General features: G+C 39.1%; 1 protein-coding gene across 1 annotated transcript in view; it reads left to right on the plus strand.

Annotated features, from left to right (window-relative positions):
* The window catches only part of COL24A1 (collagen type XXIV alpha 1 chain), a 200,699-nt gene that overhangs the window by 135,316 nt on the left and 47,332 nt on the right, over positions 1 to 18,051 (plus strand). The window contains exons 32-37 of the mRNA XM_089497545.1: positions 5,853 to 5,906; positions 10,325 to 10,378; positions 11,545 to 11,598; positions 12,433 to 12,486; positions 13,378 to 13,431; positions 14,780 to 14,887. Of these exons, the coding sequence (XP_089353671.1) occupies positions 5,853 to 5,906; positions 10,325 to 10,378; positions 11,545 to 11,598; positions 12,433 to 12,486; positions 13,378 to 13,431; positions 14,780 to 14,887 (378 nt within the window). The remainder of the gene's footprint in view (positions 1 to 5,852; positions 5,907 to 10,324; positions 10,379 to 11,544; positions 11,599 to 12,432; positions 12,487 to 13,377; positions 13,432 to 14,779; positions 14,888 to 18,051) is intronic.

Genomic DNA, 18,051 nt, shown 5'->3' on the forward strand with positions numbered 1-18,051 from the left:
GTAGAACAGTGGATAAGAGAACCAGCACATACTGTATTCTATGTGGAAAATTGGCTTGCAAGGGTGCAGCATTAAAGATGCCAGCCACAGATGCTGGCGAAACATCAGGAATAAACTCTTCCAGAACATGGCCACATAGCCCAAAAAACCCACAAAAAACTATGTTGTTGTTAATGATGATGATGTATCATTGACCAGCACAGCTATCCTTTTGTATTTTCCTGGAGATCTGTATTTTATGTGTTTAGAAATTCTAAGCTAACAGTGATAGTAAGGGAGCTAACTTAACAGTTAATTCAAACAGAAGAGAGTGGAAAGCATGCTGAACAAAGTGAATTTAAAAATGCTAATAAAATACAGATAAAAAAGATAATCTAAATTCTGCTTATTTTCATTGTTTTTAATCTGGAAATCTGCTGCCCCCTTTCTGTTGCTTTCCAGAAGATTATTTGAAATATGTTGTACTAAAAAGTAGAAAAATACATGTAGAAGGCCATTCTTGAAATTTTCATTTTAAAGAGGTGAAAACATGATGAGAGAAGTACACTGCTTTGCCCTGGAAAATCATAGTTCTACCATCAAATATTATTTCCATTTTGAACTTTTGAGAGAAAAATAAAATAAAATCACACTTCATCAAGCAACATAGTTTGTGAAACAATTTTAGCCTGAACAAAATGTACATTTCCACTTTGAATCATCATGACTTCCAGTACACATAGTACTGCTATGTATATTTCATTTAATTAGAATAATTAGAGCATAAGTATTAGTCCTGTTCCTTTTCAGTGACTCTGAGTGTCCTGTATCTGATCAGATCACCCTCCTGTCTTGAGGCTTGACTTCACATTGCATATCCCATCTAGTGTAGATGTCTTGCAGCACCTGCGCTTGAGACTCAGGTCTAGTCTGCACTGCAGAATTAATGCAGTTTGACACCCCTTTAACTGCCTTGGCTCAGTGTTATGGAATTCTTGTGAGACCTTTAGCCTTCTCTGTCAGAGAGCTCTGGTGCCACCATGAGCTACAAATCCCAGGATACCATAGCATAGAAACATGGCAGTTAAAGTGGTGTTAAAGCATTATTTTTACAATGCAGATTAGACCTCAGAAGTAAATTGTGTATGTGTATGTGTGCATGCGTATGTACACATACACCTTCAGGTCACCTGCCAATCAATGGTGACCCCATTAGTTTCATAGGGTTTTCTTAGGCAAAAAATACTGAAGAGCTGGTTTACTGTTGCATTCCCCTGAAGGCAATAGCCTACATTACCTGGCATTCCTTGATAGTAATCCTTCCAAGTACTAACCAGGACTGACCTTGCTTAGCTTCCAACATCAGACTGGATGTGGTGCCTTTAGTGTATTTAGGCTTCTAGCATACCATGTAGGCTATGTTTCTTTTTTATTTATGGGAAATACATGTGGCACTACTTCCATTAATACCTTTACTGGAATGTTAGTACCAGGGTTGACTATTCAAAGGGTTATGATAATTTTTAGAGGGTTTTTTAATTCCCCCCCCCCCTCCGTGCCTACAGCAGAAGTGAACAACATGATCAGTGGCACACCAGCCCATTTTTGTAGTATCTGCTGTCCCTCTCCCCCATTATTTGCTACTGCTGGGGGAAAAAACCTGTTGTCTTCTTAGTGACGAGAGCTCCCTACGTCACGTGCTACTTGGGCCTCGAACTGCCAATCTTGCAGTCAACAGAGTCAATGTTTTAACCACTGAACCACTGTGTGCCTTAGTAGCAAAATTTGTAGCCACCACCAAATTTCAACCCTAGTGAGGTTCATTAAAGCATCTGATTCTCTTTATTCATAAAGAAAATATAGATGATAGACCTCTAAAACTGATGTGTAACACAATCTAATATTCAATCTTCTCTTTTTACTTTAAGTATATTGTAAATCAATGATAATCAAGTAAAATAAATCTAAAGCTTTCTAGCATTATATAAACTTAATAACAAACCGATTGTCACACTGTTGACATATGTTCCACTTGTGGTCTACTAGGACTCCTAGATCCGTTTCACATGTAGTCTCGTTCAGCCAAGTGTCCCCCATCCTATAACTATGCATTTCATTTTTCTACCATAAGTGCAATACTTACATTTATCTATGTTGAAATTCATTTTGTTAAGTTTGACCCAGCTTTCTAATCTAATAAGGTTATTTTGAATTTTGATCCTGTCCTCTGGGGTATTAGCTACTCCTCCTAATTTGGTGTCATCTGCAAATTTGATAAGAATGCTCCCAATACTGTCATCCAAGTCATTGATAAAGATGTTGAGTAGCACTGGGCCCAGGACAGAACCCTGTGGCACACCACTGGTCACTTCTCTCAAGGATGAAAAGGAGCCATTGTTCGGCTGGTCAAGCAATTACAAATCCACCTAACAGTTACATTGTCTAGCCCTCATTTTACCAGCTTGTCTGCAAGAATATTGTGGGGGATCTTGTCAAAGGCTTTACTGAAATCAAGTTATGCTGTATCTACAGCATTCTCTTCATCTACCAAGCTGGTAATTTTATCAAAAAAAGGAGAACAACGAGCTAGGATCCTAAGTTCATACAATACACTAAACCAACAATTGCTAATTTGTTTAGCTACTTGCATTACTGGAAAGAGCAAAAGGTGATGCACCATCATATCTGTGCCAGAATCTTGATTTGCCATTTTTATGTGAACACAGACAGTGCTCCCAAATTTTCAACAGTTCTCTTTTGAGAAGTCCAAGATCTTCTGAGTACTTTCCATTCACCATTTTGACCATGACTTTATTAAAATACAGAATATGATATCTGGATCTACTTAAGTGTCTGGTATTCTTCTCTGTGTTGTCATAATACACAGGTGTCTTCTGATTATTAGTTTTGGCTTTTTCCAGAATACATCTTAAAAGAAGTATACCTTAAATCTACAAAATCAGTTTGGGTCCCCCCCCCTTTTTTTTTTCTTTAATAACCTTTTATTGAGCCATTTTTCCCGCAGTCCATTGCAAAGGATCAAAACTACATTTTTATAAATCATGCATTTTATAAAGTACAAGACTTCAGGAAAATAATGCCAGAGTAGTACTAGAAATCGCAAGGTGAAGGAGCACAAATGCTAGTAATGAAATGTGGGTTTGAACATCTTGGCATTTAAAAAACAACTCTATAAAATGTAATAAAGAGTACTGATTTTAAAAAAATATATCAAAAACAAGGATACTTGCTCTCTCTTTGTCACTTCCTTTACATTCCAAACAAACGATAGTGCCTATGCTTTACCCTGCAAATCTCTTTGAATTGTGCAGGAAAAGTGTTATTATCTGTCTTAGGCCTCATATTTATATGCTAAATTTTGGTCTATAGTTTCTGTATATTGTAAGAGGGTCACTCAGGCCAAAGTAGAAGATTCAGAGTCACCATCTTCTTTACTGCCCTCGTCAGTGGCTGTTTTCAATGCCTGTTCAAGATTGTACCAATGGCTTATCCTTTGAAGGCTAGTAAACTTAAATCCTTGTATTTGGGGTTATTGACAACCTCTGAACTTGGGAAAGTACCTTTCTTTGTACTGCAGTTCCAAGAATAGTAACTTATCCAAGCTCTGGTTGATATGCATATCTATCTAGTGTACAATATCAATGATGTTTTATGTAGCTTCGCCTATAGTCTGAGGAAGAGAGGTTCTAGCGGAGAGATACAGCATATCCTCAGTATGCTAATGTCCACAAATTCAGTCATCCAAGGTCATCACAAATGTTGGAGAACTGTTGATCATAGCAGATAGGGGTAGGCAACTTCCTGAGTCTGAATTCTACATACACCCCTCACTTGACAATGCTGCATCCTCCTACTGAGCCCCCCACAAATTTTATATCCTAAAAATGTTATCTGTAACACAACATAAGTACAAACATCTACAAGCATATCAGTAGTACTGTATCAATGTAATACATTAACTTTGCTATATCAAGTGATGGTTAAAATGCTGTGGGGTATTTACATAAGTGTAAATACTGTAATAATAATAATAATAGGTTTTATTTATATACCGCCCAATCACTGGGAATCCGAGCAGTTTACAATAGAGGGGATAACAGACAGTTCCCTGCCCACAGGCTTACAATCTAAAAGACACGACACAAAAGGAGAAGGGAATGGTGAGGGAGGGAGGGAATCAGGTCCAGCATTCTTCTCTCCCTCTGAGGCCTGGACCAAGGCAGATGGACCGGAAGGAGGGCTCTTCTTCTTCAGGCTAGCCCCTGATGGTACTGGGCCAGCCTTCTCTCTCCCTCAGAGGCCGAAAGATGACAGTTGGGGAGGGAGGAGCCTCTTTCTGCAGGCTAGCCCCTGATGGAACTGGGCCAGCCTTCTCTCTCCCTCAGTTGTAGTGCTATGCAGTGAATCCAGTCTTGATCACCCAATCCCTACTTATTGGGAAGCAGCTGCTGCGATTAAAGGGGGTCTGTTCTCCTGTCAATGAGGAAGTCTCCAGTGTGACAGGCAGATAGGACCCCTGTTGCAATTCCCCCTTATACTAGAGATTGCTCATGTGAAGTGATGGGACTGTCAACCAGTAGCTTCCTGAGCAACATGGGAATAGACCTCTATTGGCTGCTTCCCGATAAGTGGAAATTGGGGGTCTTTCACCATCCCTATGTAGCCTCTAAATTCTGGCTACATAGGGATCATGAATGCCAAAGTCACAAGTACATAACTCTAGGTTACTGATTCATAACTGACCAACAGGATTCCAGCCCATATGTTTAACTGACAACAATAAAGATGCCCTTTCTTCAATGTTTAAACATCCAAATATGCCATTCCCTGCTCTTCCACCAGAATTCATTCCATGTCAAACACCAACAGTCATTTTCAAAATTGCCATTATGATCCACAACGGTTTACACTTTAAGTCTCAGATCTCATTAATTCAATTAATACAAAATTAGTTTTAAAAGCTACTATTGTGTGATATGGCATAGGGTTGGGGAAGCAAGAGCTCCACAATAACATCTCTAATATTCACACATGTCTTGTATTATTACATCAGAATATTTTAAAAATACATTTTCTGTTACCACAGTTAAAAGTTGAAGAGTAGACTACTTTTACAGTTCTTGCTGCCACAGTATGTATTATATATCCATATTTGTAGTATTCAAAGGCAGAAGAAGCACTCCAAACATAACAAACTTAGACAGTTTATCTTTTTTAACATCAGTTGATATTGCATTAAGACATTCCAGGGAACAGCAATCATTTGCCATTGTTCAATAAAGGACAGTAAACCCCTTTATATGACTACCCAGAGGTAAATCCCACTGAATTCAGCAGTGTCTACACTCTGGTAAGTGGTCTTCGTCTTTGTGCATTTGCGTTTCTGCATACTCAAAGAGTATTAATGAAATTGCTTACCAAATTGGTGGAGCCAGCATGGTGTAGTGATTTGACCATTGGACTATGACTGGAAACTATGATTCAAATCCCCACTTAGACTTGAAAACTTGCTGGGTGATCTTGGGCTAGTCATACTGTCTCACCATCAGAGGAAGGCAATGGCAAACCCCATCTGAGCAAATCTTGCCCAGAAAACCTCTCCCTAGGTTCACTGAAGGGTCACCATAAGGGTCAAAATAAAGGAACACAACAACAACAAATTAGAGGAGGCTTTGATTAGCAAACCAACTAACCAGTTAACACAGTTGGTAGGAGCGTATTCATGAGCTGAAAAATAACCGTCACTGAATGGATTTTGTGGCCAATGTTTTGAATCTGCAGGCCAAAAAAATGAACGTGTTTTGTATATGGAATTTAAAACAGCTTTTCCTCTGTTGGCTTTCTAATTTTAGGGCTTGCCTGGTCCTCCTGGAAGCACAGGAGACAGCGGTCCCATGGGTGAACCAGTAAGTTGTTTTCCATACACGTTAATAATACTTTAAAACGAAATATTTGGGGTATTAGATTTTTCCATATTGCATTTCAATTAAATATACGTTATAGGACATCCTACACTAAGACTGCAATCTGTGGTTCCTCAGCAGGCACCCCAGTATTGTAGATAGAGTGGCCCTTCTTCTCAGAGCAGGAATCCTGACAAGACCATATAGATATAGAAAGGAAAAGCCACCCCACCAACCCATTCTTCTTCCCTGCCAGAAAGTATCTCCAACTAGTATACCAACTTTTCAGCAAACGTACAATCTACATTCATCTGCAAACCCATATACTAAATGGCAATTCTGCTATGGGCTGTTTCGATTATTGGTTTAGCCTGTTGTGAAGAAAAATTCTACCCATGTTGGTTCTTAGCCATTCATTTGTATCCATAATTACATCAAAGATTCACCTTTTGGAACCCCCATTACACACCTCTTTAATGTCTGCAGTGACACTTTATTTTGCTGTTGGTGGCAGTTAAACAAAACTGGCTTGCTGTAGGGCAGGGTGATGGAAGCCAAGTCAAGGATACTCACATGAGTATTATATATTCCTATTCAAGACTTTCATTTCTCTAACTCACTTGCCTAATGTCCCTTGTATCCTTAAATGGTTTATCCATAGTCCTGCAACAGTCCTTATGCTTAGGAACCCCCTCCTAAAGTGCCTAGATTGTTTAACCCTTTTTTTCCCAGCAAGCCTATGTTTTATTTTTCGGTCTTCAGCCCCAGTACTGATGACACAAGTCCAACAAAATGCATTCATCTGCATCTCTTACTATTGTACAATCTCTCTTTGTGCCTGCACCTTTCTTTCTCCACCTTGGGTCCTTTTTATTTCTCAGGTGTATCTGTTTCTGTTGACTAAAACTGGTAAAGGCAGTATTCAGAATTAAAAGTGATACACAAAAAGTGTATGAAAGTGATCTTGCTGTTTTGTGCTTTCAATCACTTCCTCTATTTTGATACTTTATTTTATTTTATTGGTATTTTATATTTATGCTATAAGGAAAGAGCTATGATTTGTTTATTTTTATTATGCTGTTGAGAGCTATGTACATTGCCATTGCTTTAAGTAATACAATTGGATCTTGGTATTTGTGGGTGATCCATTCCATCCCCCCCCTCTCCTGCAGATACCAAAAAATGCAGGACCTCAAGTCCCATTGTCCCTATTGGTGGTGCAATATATATGCACCCACTAGTACAATCATGTTCACTCGCCACCATTTGGCATGACAAGGCTTGCCATACACAGATGCTTAAATCCTTGGATGGCAAGCCTGCAGATAACAAGGCTCCATTGTAGTAGCAATAGCGGCAGCAATCGTAGTAATGATGGTGGGGATGATAATATAGAAGAGGATGAGAATGCACTCATGTAAACAGTCATATCAATTTAAATGGGATGTTAGTCAAAATCTATCAAACTGAATTTAGGTTGAAAAGCTGTATGTTGATATTATTCCTGCCATGAGCTCTAAAAGGTCCAGGACCATCCTTAGGGCAAGTTCAGCAGATCTGGGGACTGTCCAGTGCTCAAGTCAGCAAGTGTTCCAGGAATAAGGTGTTTGGAATGCAAAAGCTGTTGAGTAGTTAATTCAGTCTATGTCAGACATAGAGTATCCAGCAGGATAAAGGAAGAAGCAAAAAGAATTTAGTTTTAGAATGTAAAATAGAATCAAATATTATTTCAAAGAAATTTCATCTAAATGTCACATGTTGTTTTTGTTATGTACCTTCAAGACGACTTGACAAGATTTGTTTAGAGGAGGTTTGCCATTGCCTTCTTGCCAGAGAGTGTAACATGCCAAAATTGGGTTTCCATGACTGAGTTGGGACTCTGATCTTCCAGTCTCTTAGTCCAGCGCTTAAACCACTACACCACACTGGCTTTCTTGTTATTACCATCTTCACTGTAGATTGTACAATGAAAAGTTCCCAATATTGGCTGAGTTTCCCAAAATTATGTTCTATATATTTTCTCCTTTTGTTTTCTACTGGAGTCATGAGAAAGATGTTTCTGTGCCAAATTTGTCTGAGCTCCGTGGGAATGGTATGGAAAATGGTTAGGCTGCTTGCTCAGAGTCTATGCTTCATGATACTGAAGCAGCAGAAAACCACGGGGTGTTACAAGGCAATTGTACTGTCACATAGATTTCTTTTTAATAGTGAATGTCAGTTCCTTTCAGTAACTTGTTCTTTGTATAAAAGTTTAGAAGGTCGATAAGTTGCCCACAATATCCTAGATACTGCGGTACTAAATGAGACAAAACTCATCCACCCTCTTTGCTCTCTAATTAGCAGTTTTAAAACCATTGCATCAATCCATGAATTAAAGTAAAGTGTAAATTAATTGCCCACAGACCTTTTGTGTTAACTATATTGGTTCCAATGAAGCAAGAGAGACAGAAAAGATGAAAAGCATGTAGGAACACAACTAAATATTATTTAATGTAGTTTGCACTTACATCTCTGAAAGGCTACTAACAGATGCAGTAGTCTGGAATCTCTTCCCTTTAAATGGGAATGGCAAAACTCCAGGACATTCTTGGTTGTTTTGACAAGGAATTTTCTTTTCAAAACAGATGGATATAAACCATTGTTTAGTTTCAGAATTCTGATTTGGCAGTTTTGATTTTTATCACTGTATGATCTCCACACGAGCACAGAATCTGTTATATAGTGAGTGCAGTCACAATTCTGAGAATCCGAACCTCTGTGAAAATAAAATGAACAAATAAAACAAAACAAGCAAATTTTTGTCACACGGTGCCAAGGACTCCTTGACTGCATCTTCACTGCAGAAATAACCCAGTTCAAACCACTTTAATTGTCATGGTTCAATGCTTTGGGATCTTGGGATTTGTAGTTTGTTGTGGCACCAGAGTTCTCTGACGGAGGAGGCTAAATGTCTCACAAAACTACAATTGCCAGATTTCCATAGCACTGAGCCATGGCAGGTAAAGTGGTATCAAACTAGATTATTTCTGCAGTGCAGATGCATCCTTTGTGACTAATGCACTTTCCACTCCTTTTCTTTCAGATAGAGCTGTTTTGTAGCATCAGAATAAATTCTGTAAAACAATGCAGCTAAACTCAGATAAACTTACTTTATTTAATTACAAAGTTTTGGAGAGAAATATGGCAGTCCAAAGCATATGGTGTGCAATTTGAACTGATATATATGTATGTCACCAGGCTTTTGAAATTAAACTAGTAACTTTCTATGAAATCATTTTGTTCCGGCACATTAGTGCACAGGAATGTTGTTGCCTTGTAAAATTTGTAAAATTGCTAGAAGAGTGCTGATCGGTAATGCATTTCAGTGTAATGCCTCTCAGAAGGAGACTGGAGAAGCTTTCATTCCTATAAGAAACTATCTTACAAACTGAGACAATGGATATATCATCTGATCTCCCATGTCTTTATAGGAGACAGTAACTATGCCATCCTCTAAATCAGAGTGAGATTATGATGTTAAAAGAGTTTTTCTGGGGAAATCACCCTCTCAGCAGCAGCTCTTCGCCTAATAAAGGGACATTTTCATGTATACATCCTAACCAGTCAGAAGTTGGGTACTCATTTTAGCAACCTCGGAAGGATGCTAGGCTGAGTTGACCCTGAGCCCTTGGCTGGGATTGAATTCACAACCTTGTGGTTTGTGAGTGAGTGGCTGTATTAACAGCATTTAACCACTGTGCCACCAAAACCACTATGCCACACTGGCTCTCAATATAAGAATACCCATTGTTAAATGTAAAACAAAATGTGTAGCAGTTAAGTTAGATAAGTAGTTCATTCTTTAGTCTTCCAGATGTTTTGGACTTCATCTCTCAGGATTCCAGGTTATTAGTCATGCTAGCTGGAGCATTCAGAAGCTGAAGTCCAAAATATCTCAAAAGCCAAAGGTTGAGAACCACTACATTAAAGTTAGCTGGGAGGTATGTTGGAGGTTTATTATTTTTACATCACAAGGGTACCACTAGCAACACTTTATCTTTTCTTTGAACTAAAGAATGAATTGAATTTTATTCCTGCAGTAGTTGCTTTCACATCATTTCATTCCAGACTTTTGACTGTTTAATAAAACAAAACCAGATGAAAAATTAAGTCATATGTAAACAAAATCTGTATTAACCAAAAGAATGACAAAATGTAGATCCTAGCTTATGTCTGGTTAAAGATAGAAGAGGAGACTTTTAAAAATATTTTTAGATTTAGAAAAACAACACTACTGTGTTCTGATACTGTTGCTAGTATAGATATAAAATGCTAAAAACGATCCTTTCTTTATTTTCCTTCGCAACAGTGAAGGTGGCCTAGTACTTATAGTGAAAGAAATACTGAATGGCATGCATACATAAGGTTTTGTTTAATACTAGGGACTGAGGGGACAACAAGGTGATGCTGGTCCTATAGGAGAAACAGGCTTTGTGGTGAGTATCCTTTTAAAAAAAATTGATTAAAGGAATCTGTTGCAAAAATTAAACTGGATGTACTCAATTACTGCATTTATATCACATGCAGCCTCTGTATATCAATAATAATAACAATAATAATAGGATTTATTTATATGCTGCCCAATCACTGGGAATCCGAGCGGTTTACAACAGAGGGGATAATAGATGGTTCCCTGCCCTCAGGCTTACAATCTAAAAGGCACGACACAAAAGGAGAAGGGAATGGTGGGGGGAGGGGATCAGGTCCAGCAGTTCTTCTCTTCCTCGGAGGCCTGGACCAAGGCAGATGGATTGGAGGGAGGGCTCTTCTTCTTCAGGCTAGCCCTGATGGAGCTGGGCCAGCCTATTCTCTCCCTCATCGGCCGAAAGATGACAGTTAAGGAGGGAAGAGCCTCTTTCTTCAGGCTAGCCCTGATGGCGCGGGAGGAGCCTATAACCTATTTTACAATTTGTTGCATTCTGAGCATGCCTGACATTAGGGCACTTTCTGGTATTGCACACTTTTCATAAAAAGTGAGTTAACAACACACATGTACATGAGAATGGGTTAGGCTATAACCTGCCCCCAGAAATCTACCCAGTAGCAAACATTTATTGTAAATACAAATATCTGTGACAGTTCTGGTGTCAGCTTCTTGAAAAATATCATAGGCATATTTTGAACATGCCCACTTTAAGCAAACCTAGGAGTTTCACAGTTGGTGAGTACAGTAAGCCCCACTAGGCTCCCATACGGAAAAGCCCCTTTGGTGAAGGGAAGACCTCAGAATGGCTGTTATTGTTGTTTTGGAAAGATTCCCATTGCCAGATAGCTAGCCTGACAACAGAAATTAATGGAATGTGTAAAATATGTGGGAATGAAAGTAGGAAACAAGTCTGGTCAGTAAGCAGAAAGAAGGACCAACAGTAGGCCATCTACTGTGCTGATTGAGGAAAGAGATACAGAGCCAGGAGAAAGCAGATAGATTATTGATAGAATATTATGCTACTTGAATCCATCTACTGACACAAGGCATATTGGAGGAGCTTCAAGCACATTTCATTAAAATGTTTTTCTTGGCTGTATGAAGCCCTTGTTGATTTTATGTTGGGAAGCTGTTATTGGTGGATGGTGGATAACGTCTGGCTTGTTTTTGTTTCAGGGACCACCCGGACCAGAGGGAGAGCCAGGACCACAAGGAGAACCAGGCACAAAGGTTACTGTTGGGATGATTTGTTTTCAGGGTTGCACTGGGGAGACAGAGAGGTTGCACTAGATTATGTCACAGTAGCACCACTTGTTTTAATACATTTCTTCCCTCTGGAACAGTTAATGTTATAAATTAAATGGGTTTAAATGCTAGCTAGATTGCTACAGTGTGTTTTAAAAAGGTGGGTGGGTGGGCAACTGTCTTGTGTTGATCATAGAATTGGTACCATGTGTGTAAAAGAAGACAAAAGAGTAGAAATACCGTAAAATTCATAATGACTTGGCTTAGAATGAGATTTTTGCCATCTTGTAATGTTCCAAAGAATATGAGACAAACAAAACAAAACAAAAGTTTTTCAACACTCAGAATGAAAAACTAGGTCCTATGTGTGCAAGATTTAAACAAGAGCTCATTTTAGTATTCCTGGGCTTTCTGTTAATATGTAGCAAAATAATGAAGGTCAAGTCCAGCAATAATCAAAATGAAAACATAGTTACCATAATGACATAACCAAGCCCTTGAGAAGCTTTGTAACCCTTCCTGTCAGCTACAGAATCCCTTGCAGTACAAATCTCAGTTTTGCAAGAATACACACAATGCAACCAAGAAAGGCTGCACATGTATGAAATTAAAGCCTACTGAAAGCCCAGTGTTGCATGATTTTCTATTAGTAGCCACACTGTGCATGTGTGAAACATTTAAGTAATATAAAGTCAAATTGGGCTTTTGTTATTGCTTGGGCTTTTGTATGATCATGCAGCAACACAATCCAGTTGTTGTGTCAACAAGAAAGGAGTTGTATAAAATATAGGTTTGATGTGTTTCTGTTGCTTGTGACAGGGAGATGCTGGACATGTTGGCAACACTGGAGAGCCAGGAGAGCAAGGTTTAAGAGTAAGTAGTAAACATGGAGCATATTTTGAAAGTAAGTAGAGTATTGTATTTTAGAAATGAGAAGTGGAATGGAAATTATGAATTACAAACTTCCAGGATCACAGTGGATTAAACAGAGACTTAAATATAATTCTTTGATTTCATGTATAATAATTAAAATATTTATATCTCATATCATAAGATCTCTGGGTAACTTACAATAAAATTAGTTTAAACATCATTTTAGGGGGAATGGTTACTGCACGCCATGCCATTCTCTATAAATCCCAGGGCTTTGTTTGAAAATGAATACTTCAAGTAATTAAATAAAATGCCATAATTCAACAGATTTTATTATTTCAACATGTTAATGTTAATGACAGTGAATTAATCTCTCCAGTTCCCTGTAAACTTTAATTAACTTTGGTTTTAATTAACTTTAGTTTTAGGCCTCGTTTTTCACTGAAACAGAAGGCAGAGAGAAATTATTAGGGTTTGGGAGAACCAACCACCAAGTTTTAAGCAGTAGCATGACAGAAATCGTGTGTGTGAAGCCATACTTTAAAAAATTCAGATTTCCTTAATTTCCTTGCTCCTTGCCATTCCCCTACATGCTTCAGATATAGGGAGCTGAAATCTCCATCACCCTCTCAGACATTGCTCACTCTATAAAGATTTTCTCAAGCGATTCAGTCTTATGTGTAAAACCTTGTCTCCTGTTCTTTTAAAGGTAAGTTTTGAATTTGTGTAAAGCCAGACAAGATAGTTTCAAACATCTTCAATATATTCTCTGTTCTTGAGTTGTTGTTCTGCTGTCCAACTCCAGGATAATTTTCTAGTTTCTGGAGCACTGTGTGTATACTGTGGTGTTTGGAAGTAATAACATTTGGATTTATTTCTTGTGAAAAACAGGGAATGCCAGGACCACCTGGTGAGGATGGCATCCAAGGGAAAGATGGGCTAAAGGTACATTTTAACAGTTATCACAATTAAATAGCAAAATGTTTTCTATGACTTTTCTTAAAAATAAAAGTTGCCTTTAAAACTTAGCTCAGCACTACTGTTGCTGCTTGAAGATATATAGAAATACTCTGTTATGTCCTACTGATGAAGGCCTACACTGGAGATGTCATCATGCTCACAGTGATAAATCAGGAGGGAAGAGTCACATATTTCTACCAAACAGTTGTTGCCATATCCTCTTACTATATCATGGAAGATAATTCAAGTATGTTCTCATGTGGCTTAAATAAGATTGATAGGATAGCTTCCACATGTACCTTGTTACAAAATAGTTGATTAGTTAAGTGAATTCAGAGTTTGTAGATGTAGCCCTCCAGGTGCTTTTTTGCTGGGACTCCTGTGATATCTCATTTTTGGCTAAGCTGACTGAGACTGGTGGGTGTTATAACCCAAAAATATCTGGAGGCGCACATTTGCTCCAACCTGGCTTAAATTGAGGTACACATTTTTTCAAAGTGTTCAGATGGCACTGTTTCATGACTTTTACTAAGAGCAAGAGCCATCTATGTAGCCCGCATAGCTGGCTACTTACAGCTATCACAGGGAGATCAGAGAGAAAGAGAATCTGCCTCTCCCTAAAGCAGTTCCTGCTATTCCTGTTGTGTGTGATGTTATGTCCAGTCAGAATACGAGAAACATATAAATACACTTCCCAGAATTGCTTCTTAGAGCCAAACTAGATGTCTGCAGAGCAGCCATGTTTGTTCATTCATATGTGTGTGTATGATTTGAACACTAAAGATAGGACAGGAGGAAGGGAGCTTAGTCCCCTCCTTCTTTGGCTTTATCATTGTATTTTTCTTCCACCCTTGCTTTCTCCTAAAGAAAGATAAGGCAGAGAAGGATCTACTACACTCACTCAGTCACTTCTTTAACCTCCTACTTTGTATGGTGGGATGAACCACATGTGTTGCTTCTTCACAAACATGTGGAAATTCCAGCACCAAAGGGATCCTGAATGTGCTGTAAATATAATTATAAATGGCTTTCACCCCCTCTTGCACTGTCTTTTTAAATAGGCATGAAAGTTCTTAAAGCATGCTAGAAAGAAAAAGAGCAATTTCTCAATCATATGTGAAGTATACAGTAACTAAAGTGTTGTTTGCATCACAACTGAAAGTACATTTAATTAAAAGAAATTGTCATCATATGGAACTCCAGGTTCCCTAAAATTCTGTTACAGAGTTTACATCTAGAAAAGATTTTAAAGAAACCATTTGGACACAATGATTATACTTAAGAAACTAATGCCTCCCTTTCTGACCATTGTTTATGCCTGTATATACTTTAGGGCAGCATAGGAGACCAAGGGCTTCCTGGAGAAGATGGTGAAAAAGGAGAGACTGGAATTCCAGGAATTCCAGGCCTTCCAGGTGAACCTGGCATAAGGGGCATTCCAGTAAGTAATCTCAAAATTACATCATAATTAACAAAATTCAACCCGTTTGTTTTTGGGGCTCAAATATACTAAGGCCCTGACTGCATGGGCCAGGATACTCCAGGGGCAGCCCAGAGTATCCCCTTGACCTCCTCTGTTTACTTGACCCTCTGTTCCTGCATTGGGACAGTTGTCTATATGTTGTCTACTGAGCCACCTTGTGTGTCTGTCACCCCTGCAGATCACTCATTTATGAGGTCCGAACGAGGTGCCCAGTGATAGTCACATGGCTGGGCACCTTATTCTGATCTCAAAGTGAGTGATTGGTGACAGCAGCAGACACACTGGATGGCTCAGCAGGGTGCACATGCAGACAGCTCCCCTAGGGCAAGAACAGAGGGCTCCAGGTCTTCCAGGGAGATCCAGAGTAAGAAGTACGTTTTTAAATTCATGTTAAGGGTGTTATACCCTGGTTCTGGTGATGAATATGCCAGGCACTCTTTGCACCAGAACTGGGGTTTGGGCTGTGTCATCTGAACAGGGATGCCACCAGAATTTGGGGTGGTGGTGGTGATTGGCCTTTTGCCCCATGCAGACAAGGCCTAAATGAGTATTTCCTTCTTTGAGTGGTGTGTCTGGATCTGGTGAATACTCAGGAAAATGTTATACACACACACACACACACACACACACACACACACACACACACACAGAGTTATAAAATAGCACAGGCATGTTGGGAGGCAAAGAAAGAGAAAAATATTGCTCAGACTGGCACCGTCCAGAAAACACCCATGACACTTGCACAAATATCTTAGTCACACCGAACATTACTATAATTGCTACAGTAGTTGACATGCAAGAGGTTAAGACTGCATTTTTCTAGGGCTTTGGAATCTGAGTGCTTGAAAAAGTGAAGCTTCCATGCAGTAGAACTGCCACCTTGGGATAGGTGTTGGGAATCTTTCCACAGTTAAGAACTGCAAGATTATTGGACAGGAATGGTCTGAACAAGCATGAAAGTCACAGACAGAGTTATAGCAGCTCAGTGGCTCATATGAAACAAGTTGTTGGTTCCATTCCGTCAGTAATTAGATGAGATCTTGCCTCACAGCTAGTACCAATTAGCACTTCTTCTGGCAACTACATAAGTGAGACCACACAGGGATGGTTTTGAAGGACAAATTATGTCTCAGAATGATAATTGCACTTCTACTTTAAACTTCCAGGGCTTAGTTTTGTTTTCTTTTTACCATTTCTGTGGCTTCGTTTCAGACTTTATATAGAAAGATATAAACAGGAAGTGCACGTTTCACTTGTGTTCCCTGTTTCCACTGCTTGTTGAACATAAAAAGCCTCTCCCAGTCCTGCGAACAGGCTGTGGTTTGAAAATAGAGACTTACATCCTGATGGTATAACTCAGCAAAACATGAGCTACTGCACAGAACTGTTTTGCTTGTAATGTTACAGCCTTTCAATAAAATAAAATGATGGCAAATCCTTTTATATGTGTGTTTCTCAAAATCAGTCATCCAGAATTGTCCAGCCCAGAATATACTTTAAAACGATAGACTTTCAAGTGAAGACACTTAGCATCAGAAGACATATCTATTTAGGTCTGTAATTCTATAAATATTTTTCTAGGAGGAGGAGATTTCATTTAGTCCATTAGAACGTACAGTAACAAGTTTTAAAAGGTCATGCCTAGGGCTGGATGTACTATTAATGTATTTTCTTTGAAGTATCTCCTTTTGGAGTACAGTGGGCCATTGGTATACACTGGAGTTTGGTTCCAGGACTACCTGTGGTTACCAAAATCCATGGATGCTCAAGTCCCATTATATACAGTGGTGTAGTAGAATGGTATCCCTTATATAAAATGGAAAACTACTCACAGATTTGCTTTTTGTATGTTTCTTTAAAAATCTATTTTCAAACTGTGGTTGGTTAAATCCGTGGATGCAGAACCTGTGGATACAGAGGGGTGGCTGTACATAAACAATTTTGGAAGAAATCAGTTAGACACCCCAAAGGCTATAATAAAAACATGTTTTAATTTAGTGCCATAATGAAGCCATTGATAAAGCAAATGTAGCCTCCAAGAGGGGCACCACAACAGGAAAGTCTGTCTCCCATGTGTTCAGACACTTCACTGCTCCCACTGATGGGAGCCAGATTGTGTATAGGGGAGCCAGGTGTCTATAGAGAAAGGCACTCCTTCAAGTGCCTTTGGCATGGAAGGGGGTTGGACTGGGTGGCCTTGTGGTCTCTTCCAACTTTTGGGAATACTCCTGGACTCATCTCTACAGCTATCATCTCAAGTAGATGCGATGGCCAGGAGTGCCTGGTATCACCTTCGGCTGATACGCCAACTGCGCCCCTGTCTGGACCGAAAGGACCGTGAAAGAGTAGTACACGCACTGGTAACCTCTCGCTTAGATTTCTGCAATGCGCTCTACATGGGGCTACCTTTGTACCAGGTTCGGAAGCTTCAACTAGTTAAAAATGCTGCAGCCAGATTGGTTGCCGGAATTTCAAGGTCGGACCACATAACACCTGTATTAAAATCTCTTCACTGGCTGCCAATTAGCTTCCAGGCTCAATACAAAGTGTTGGTTATTATCTATAAAGCCCTATATGGCTTGGGCCCGAGTTACTTGAGGGAACGCCTCTCCCTACACAATCCACCCCGCACTCTCAGAACATCAGGGAAGTTCTGATGGTGAGACTGGAAACAACTCACCAAAGAACATTTACAGCAGTAGCTCCGACGTGTTGGAATAAACGTCCGGAAGAGATCTGACTTAGTCCTACTTTAAATGTTTTTAGGAAATCGCTGAAAACCTATCTCTTCTGTCTTGCATACCCTTCTGACTCTTTTTAGAGAAATCATCCCTTAACAGAAGTTACCTCAAGATGTTTGACCTGCAATTAAGATATTTAAGATTGTTTCTTAAAATGTTTTTAAAATGTTTTATACGAATTGTATTTGAGATTTGTAATGCCATTTGCTATGTTGTAAACCGCTTTGATCATGTTGGAAGAGCGGTATATAAATAAAGTTTTTATTTGTTATTATTTAACTTTGTGATTCTATGATTCTAAGTCTCAGGTCCCATGCCATTTAGGATTTTGAATGTCATCACGAGCCCTTTGTATTCTGACTGGAAGCATATTGGCAGCCA

The sequence above is a fragment of the Sceloporus occidentalis genome, unplaced genomic scaffold, assembly GCF_023333645.1.
Source record: "Sceloporus occidentalis isolate IW3139 unplaced genomic scaffold, rSceOcc1.0.p SCAF_104, whole genome shotgun sequence".
Classification (NCBI taxonomy): domain Eukaryota; kingdom Metazoa; phylum Chordata; class Lepidosauria; order Squamata; family Phrynosomatidae; genus Sceloporus; species Sceloporus occidentalis.